Genomic DNA, 7,507 nt, shown 5'->3' with positions numbered 1-7,507 from the left:
CTTGAACACTGCCAGGGATGGGGCATCCAGCTTCTTCTGGCAACCTCTGCCACAGCCTCACCACGCTCACAGGGAAGAATTTCCTGGCAGCACATTTAATAGGAGCCCCACCTTTTCATACACTGGACTGCTTAATATGATCTTATTATCCTGAAGGCTAATCTTTAAAGATACACCTAACAGATTGCTTTAAAACTTTTAAAATGCATGGCTTTGTAGATTGGATTTTAGTTGTTATAGATATGTCACATCCCACGTATGAAAGTTACAGAGTGTTTTGGCAATTAAAACATTTATTAGATGAAAAGATGCATTTATATAGTTAATCAATGGAAATGTGGAACATTTCTGGCATAATTTCACAACTTTCAGTTTGAACCTGACGTGCTGTTGTGCCCAGCTGCTGTTTCAAAAGGCTGGGTGCTTTTTATGGAAACACTGTTTACTCTGACAGGTATGAAGTTGGGCCCTGAGACTGCAGATCTTGATATCAAATCTAATTTTCTGTACAGAACTAGTGAAAATGCCTCCTCACAGAGCTGGTATGAAGTGGACTGAACAATGCTTTGTTACTAAAAATATGTGAGCTGTGGGTTGTACCTTGTGTGGAATGCTGAAATCAAAATCCTACAGGCTGGTTTTAAAGCAGAAGTACCCAAGGCCCATTATTAAACCAGTCCATCTGCTTGAAATACAATACAGCAATTATGATATAAAGCCCTTCCTTCTTAATCCAGGGATTGCAGGCAATGCATAGAAATGCCTCACCTTTCATAAAACCCTTTACGTAATTTTCAACAGAAGCATTCAATACAGATTTTTTTTTTAACTGAAACAGCAGGAAGTAAGAGCTAATAAAGGTGATTTCAGGCAGGTGAGAGAATATCTGAATTTTAACAGTATGGTTGAAAATAAGATACTACTACATTGTTTTGATTTGTCCTGGAGTAGATCTTTGTGACAGGTGTTGGACATGTCAGATGAGGGAGATGAGTGATATTCTATGCATTTAATTGGTCATCATCTCCTACCTGGTTCTTGTACAGCCTGATAAGCTGTCTGGCATGGCTCTTTTTGCACAGTCATTGCAGCCAGTCACTGTTGAAGGAAGGGTTCAAGTTGTAATGAACAGACTAAAAAAGAAGCTAAAACCCATCCATTTTCTTCAGCACTTTGGAAGGAAATAAAACCCATGCCTGCTGCTTTTGAGCAGCTTTTGTTACACGCTTCTTCTTTCACATGAAATTCTCTGTTTTCCTTGAAAAAGTAACAGTCTTACCAAAGTGTCATACCTCCTCCCCAAGGAGTATTAACAATGAGCTTTGTCTTGTGTTAGCGTCATTTTTGTTACTATTTTTCTTTGTGATGCATAATGTTCTGATGTACAGATAAATCCTTAAAATAGTGTTCAGTTCCTTGGAAAATGCTATGGAGTAACTTTAGAGTCAAGTGATTGGGTCCACTTAAGGGTAGGTTACAGCCTTCCAAAGCTCCAGATTTGCTCAGTTTTAACAATTGGGTTTTTTTCTGCCTAACACTGTTTTTGCAATAAAGCATGTTCTCTATTTAATATTCTGTTAAAGTTTTAGTAGCAAACTGCATTTACAGTTTTTAAGCATTCCATTAGAACATATTTTACTCAATCTATGCATTGGATAATGTGACAGATCAGAGAAAGACAATCTAAAACTTGAAACATTAGGGGAGTATTAAATATAATATTTGGTTGCAGTAAATAAAAACAATCTCCACCATTACGCAAGAGTATTTTATTTTCTGCCTTAAACAAATAAAAGCACATTTCCAATTTGAGGTAAACCATTAGTAGTAGTTTGCAAAGAGTATAAATGTTTCTAAAAATAAAACAGCAACACAAAGGTCGTGACAAGGTCTACATGTGTCTCTAGACCTTCGTCAGGTAGTTCATACAGTACCACTTTACACATCTCTGGCTCAAACAACCTTGCTCTTCATTGGAAGGCCCAGTGCAACCAAAAGAAAATCCCAGGACAGTGTTGGGACTAAGGGAGAGTCAGATGCTCTCACCACAGATGGTCTCAGGCACTTTTAATATGTTGTGTCAACTTGTTTATGAAAGCTGCTGTTGTGCAACACGCTCTACTTCGGAACACTTCTGCCTAGTTTACACCTTCCCACTCAGGACTCCATTCATCATTTTGGTCATGTTGCCAAATTGAAACAACCAGACAGTCGAGTCAGAGAAATGAAACAGAGGGAATTACACCAGACAGGCACCCTGGATATTCTGCACTAGCAGAATCACCTGGACAAGAAACAAGTTCACAAGTGATCAGCAAATCATTAGTTATCTTGGAATTTATAAGAAAGTTTTACAGAAGTGTTTTGGATGATGAACATTTACATTTTTCCTTGGTCATATCCATTTACCCACCCTCTCTGGTAGGAGGCAGGTCACTTAGAAAAAAACTAGTAATTAAGCATAGAGGTAAGCCAAGAGAGCAAATATGTAAAAAGCAACTCAAAGGTCAGGTCAGGTCCACATAACCACTGCTGGTTATGCATAAGATTGTGTCATTTCTTTTAATGGCAACATTCCAAACCAACAAAAGTCTCAATGCAGAAACAGCTTACACTGTTTTATTTTGTACAGGAAACTTATGTATGTTATGTTGACTAGTAATGTTTTTGTACTAGGTAAAGGTGTATGTACAAGAGCACTTGCTAATCATGCCATACCAGCAACTTCTTGTTTTTTAGGCCTAGGAATCAAGAGCAGCTGATCTTCCATGTTTAATATAATTCCATTTACATTCATAAGAGTGCTTTTTACTAAGAAGAAAATAAAATGAATAACAATCAAGTCACACTCCATGGTGTACCTTTAGGGATGCCTAGTTCCACTCACTATCTAAACTTGTGTAACACTGTAGATGTGCTTTAAAAGTGAACAGAGAATATTAGTCTATGCAGAATTATGCATGTTGAATACATCAAGCATTCATCAGTCTTTATTAAATATTAAAAGTGATTTAACCTCTCAAAAATTCTAATATTTTTCAAAAGCAGTTAGTGCTTCATCTGCAAGTTGCTAATGCAATGCCTTGAAAGCCAAATTATCTTACATAATAATGCATTACCCTGCACAACAAATGAGTATGATACTTTGTGGACAAACAAAATATAGTCCCTTTTCTAAAGGAATTACAACCCAGGGGCCAGATCCTGCAGAAGCTAACACAAAAGAAGATTTAGTGGTGTTTGTGTTGCATATGTGAAGTGAGTCATGTGCTTGTCTCCACAGTGATAGGTTGGTAATGAAAAACTTGATTTCAACCTACTTTGCACTAAATGGTGATAGCAGGAAAACAGTCTGTTATTGCCAAAATTGCAGTTTACTTTTGTACAGACATTTGTCATGCATACTTCTTATTATGTGGGTTTAAAGGAAGACATAATAGACCTTCGGAAGCTTCCCACCGAATTTGAAAAGGAAATATTTGAAAATAAACCATTCACTGTACCTCTGGACCTTTTGTAAGTCTGGCTGCTGCTGCACCTTCTGAAACAGAAGTGGAATGTTACAAAGGGTCCTTTACATTTCAAAAATAGATTGTTCCTCACTGCAGTATCTACTCTTTCTTTGCATCCTGGGCATCTTTTTCATCTTCATCAGAGTACACAGTGGGTTCCTCCCCCTCCTTCAGCAGCTTACCAACATGATGATACTTAACTGGGGAAAAAAAAAATCCAAGTAATTTTTCTGCCCTGAAGAGACATCTTTTTAACTTCTCCAACTGTTTTCTGAATGAGCAGGATAGCTGTATTTCAATAAAACAGCTCTAAGCAACTCGTTCCAAACATTGGAGGAAAGGAGAAAAGGTAAAATCAACTACTGCTACTGTTGTAACAATCATGTGAAGTGAATGCAACTCTCATTTTATTGCCTAAACAAAAAATAAATAAACACCAACTGAGGGACTCACGCAGCCAAAGAAACAGAATCCTGGATTAGATTATTTCTCTTGCCAATGTTAAAACCGAAGGCATTGTTAGACTATTTACATCTATTAAACATGCACATACATATGTGCACACATAGGCACAACTTGGAAGGGGTTTTATTTTTTGTAATGTGCATTACATATATTCAGTAGGACAAAAGGGAGATAATTTCCCCCAAAGACAGAGATGGGTCTGCTATCCGATTATGTGATTAAGCTTCTGATTTATTTTATATCTCCTTTTGAGCGTGTAAAAATGCCAAGACATGTAAGGACTGAGAGCTATACTATGTCGCCTGTCAACTTCAACAAAGCAAAAGAACCCTCTGATTACAGGTGCGCCAGACTAGCAATGTTGTTACAACAATTTAAAGCAATTATTTGACATATTTAATAGGAACACAGTAATGAAAACAGAGGATTTCACTGTCAGTCCTGATGCTCACCACTTGTAAAGGTAGGTTTTAACACTAGTTCAAGTCATATATTTGATAGCATAGTTCTGGTTCCTGCTACAAGCTTGTTAGCATAATAAAACAGCCATTCAGTTTGGCATGATTAACAGTCTTAATTAAAACAGGAAGAGGGCCAAAATAGTAGGGGCATATCAGGTCAGGACTGAGATTTCTAATGACATCATGTGGAGAAAACTCCATTGCAGCTGGTTATAGTAAATCTTTCAGCACTAGATTTAAAAATAAAACACATTTTATTTCCACTATACTAGTTATTGGTTTATGCAATTTCTACCATTTTTATATATATATGATGGTTCCAGCTGGCTACAGCCTTTTAACTATTGCTTCCCCTATTACCAGTTAACTACTTCTTTGTAAATAGGTTTAAAATTGCTTACAAGTGAATTGTGACTCCCAGTCCCTCAAGGTCTCTTGCTGTGTAGCGTTGAGATCAGAGAGGTCATCATACGTATCCCTCAGTGCCTCCTTATCCAGGCAGAAAGTGGCAAGACCTCGGGATGCATCTCTTCCAGCAAAAATCCCATACGGGCCCTCTTTAAAATACAAACATAAGCAGCATTATTGCAGAGGTAATGGAAGCTACGTTATCTTCATGGATCACAGTCCCCAAACTAAAACAAATGAGTTTCTACCCTGAGTCATGCATCAGGTGCCTCAAGTTTCTGAAATGATTTAAAGTTTTATTCTAATTGGTAATAAGAGAAAACAGAGGAAGAGGACAAGAAACAAAATAATGGAGAAAGATACTGAGGTTTGCTGAAACATCAGGACAATGAACCACACAATGGTGCATGGCATATATAAGCAGGGTAAGGATAAGCATATAGACTGGGATGCACATCCTTAGAATAAGGAACAGAGGAAGGATTTCTATGTCTGGGGTGAAATGAATACTCCTAACTTGAGATGAAAGGATGTCTTGACAGAAAATACAGTAGAGCTACTAGAAATTATCAAGTTGGAGGAAACATCTATTAAAACAAAATCCAAGATGAACTCAAATGATCAAAAAATTCAACTCATAGCTGATAAGAGACATCAAGATAAACTCTTGCTAAACTTTAATTAATTATTAACTTGCTTCCATGACAAGCCAAAAATTGAGATACTGCATGTTCAACTAGACATTCAAAGTTCTTCTAAAAAGAGCTTAAAGAAGTTAGATGTGAACTCTGGTTACTGTAGAGCACATGCTAACTTCCAGAGTGTGCTTTTTCTTAAATGAATCAAAAGAATCTTACTTTTCCATTAAAATGAAAATCAAACTAGCCAGACGTTGTGGTGAACCATTCAGCAATTACCAAATCAGATGCAACAGGCAGCTTTTACTGCCATCAAGGAATGCAGCACCTAAAGCTTGGACCTTACGTCAAGTGAGTTTTAGGTTGCGCAAATACAGAACTGCACATCTACCTCGCTGTACATATCATCCTGACTGCTGCAGAATGCAAAGTTACAGCCTGGCATCATTTAGTGACAGTCTTGTCTATGTTTGGCCCAAAAGTAGTAACTGATAACGATTCCAAAAACATGGGTGTCTCCTGCATTTTTCTCCTTGTCTCTTAAGTAGCACTGGCAGCTTGCTACTGTAGCTACCAGGCTGTCTGGACAGCTCAAGAGTGGTTATGCCAGGCAGATCCTGGTACAAATCAGCAAGCCTCAGTGAGCCGTTTTTACAGGCAGCCTTTGATAAAAATAAAACCCCATGGCCTCGTGGAGGTGATAAAACTCTTTCACCTAGATGCACACAGTCCTAACCACCTCATCCCTGGCTGCTCTATGAGCATAGGTTATTCAATCTTTGCACGTTTGAACTATGCTCCTGGTAGAAAGCTGGTTCAATCTAAATTGCCAAGTATTTAGTATGAATATTATGCAATAGAGTGATATCCACTAAAATTTGGGAATGGAATGTCAACACTGAGAGAATGCTTCGCTTCTGCTGCCTGCCATCAGGCAAAGGTAACCCAGGCCGACAAAGCCGCACAACCTCTTATGGTACGTGTAGCCTGCCATGGGAAAACACCGAGAACAATGAAACAACGTAAACCGGCAAAGCCGGAGTTTCTACAACACCGGGGCCCGACCCTGGAGCCCGGGCGGCCGCAGTCACCCTGCCCGCCGGCTCACCGGCACGCAGCTCTCCCGGCGCTGCAGGGGCCCGCAGCCAACCCGGCGGCAAGCACGCCGAGCCCTTCCCAAACCTCCGCATGGGGACCAGGGCCGGGACGGGGTCAGGCAAGAGCACTGATCCCCGCCGAGGGGATCTCCGCTCGCGGCAGCACCGGCCCTGACCCGCCCCGCGTTTCCGCGGCCGGTGGTCCCGGGCACAACGCGCGGAGTGCCCGGGCTGGGCCCGTCTCGCAGCCCCCGCCCTCACCGGGCCCGTAGAACTTCCTGGCGCGGGTCACGTCGAAGACTTTGCCGTTGACGGCCATGAGGATGCGCGGGTCGCTCACGCCGTCGAAGGGCCGCAGCTGCTCCAGCGTGAAGTCGCGGCGCTTCATCTTGGGCAGCGGCGGCGGGTCCGCGTCGCCCGCGGGTGCCGCGGGCCGCTCGCCCCGCAGGATCTGGTAGAGCAGGAAGAGGCAGAGGCCCAGCAGGCTCAGGTTGAGCGGGGAGCCTACGATCTCCAGCAGCAGCCCGCCGCCCTCGCCCGCCGCCGCCTCCTCGCCGGCCACCGCCACCTCCTCGCGGGCCATGGCGCTGGACTGTGCGGCGGCTCCGCGGGCTCCGAGCGCGCAGCGGCGGCACGGAGCACACCGGGCCCGGCGGGGCGGGCCGAGGGGCGGTGGCGGCAGGAAGCGAGGGGCGGGCGGTGGGCGCGGCGGGGCTGAGGCGCGGGCGCGGGCGCGGGGCCGCCCCCGGGCCGGGCGGGCTCGGCGGCTCCGCGGCGCTAGGTGGTGGTGCGGGATCGGCCGTGGCCGCGGCTCCCCGGCCCGTGGTCCCTAGGTCGGGTCAGGCCAGGCCGCTGCGCCGGCACTCGGCTCCACAGAAATTCGGGAAAAAACAGCCTCGGGGTGGCGTTAGACCCGTGTCAGGGCT

General features: G+C 43.1%; 1 protein-coding gene across 1 annotated transcript; it reads right to left on the bottom strand.

Moving 5' to 3' along the window:
• Positions 1-1,754: 1,754 nt before the first annotated feature.
• PGRMC1 (progesterone receptor membrane component 1) lies at positions 1,755-7,206 on the bottom strand. Its single transcript, XM_068204807.1, has 3 exons — positions 6,843-7,206; positions 4,840-4,995; positions 1,755-3,712 (listed from the first exon to the last, which is right to left on the bottom strand). The coding sequence occupies exons 1-3, from the start codon at positions 7,162-7,164 to the stop codon at positions 3,612-3,614; spliced, it is 579 nt and encodes a 192-aa protein (XP_068060908.1). The 5' UTR covers positions 7,165-7,206; the 3' UTR covers positions 1,755-3,611.
• Between the last annotated feature and the right edge of the window lie 301 nt (positions 7,207-7,507).

This window comes from Anomalospiza imberbis, chromosome 14, assembly GCF_031753505.1.
Source record: "Anomalospiza imberbis isolate Cuckoo-Finch-1a 21T00152 chromosome 14, ASM3175350v1, whole genome shotgun sequence".
Taxonomy (NCBI): Eukaryota; Metazoa; Chordata; class Aves; order Passeriformes; family Viduidae; genus Anomalospiza; species Anomalospiza imberbis.
The sequence above is the reverse complement of the archived record's forward strand: the minus strand, read 5'-3'. Positions and strand labels throughout refer to the sequence as shown.

Excerpts from the sequence above, each read along its gene's own strand:
- PGRMC1 (XM_068204807.1), bottom strand. The coding sequence starts at position 7,164 with ATGGCCCGCGAGGAGGTGGCGGTGGCCGGCGAGGAGGCGGCGGCGGGC. Across the intron at positions 4,996-6,842 it reads CAGGAAGTTCTACGGGCCCG|AGGGCCCGTATGGGATTTTT; the intron begins GTGAGGGCGGGG and ends TGTATTTTAAAG. Across the intron at positions 3,713-4,839 it reads CTGGGAGTCACAATTCACTT|TTAAGTATCATCATGTTGGT; the intron begins GTAAGCAATTTT and ends TTTTTTCCCCAG.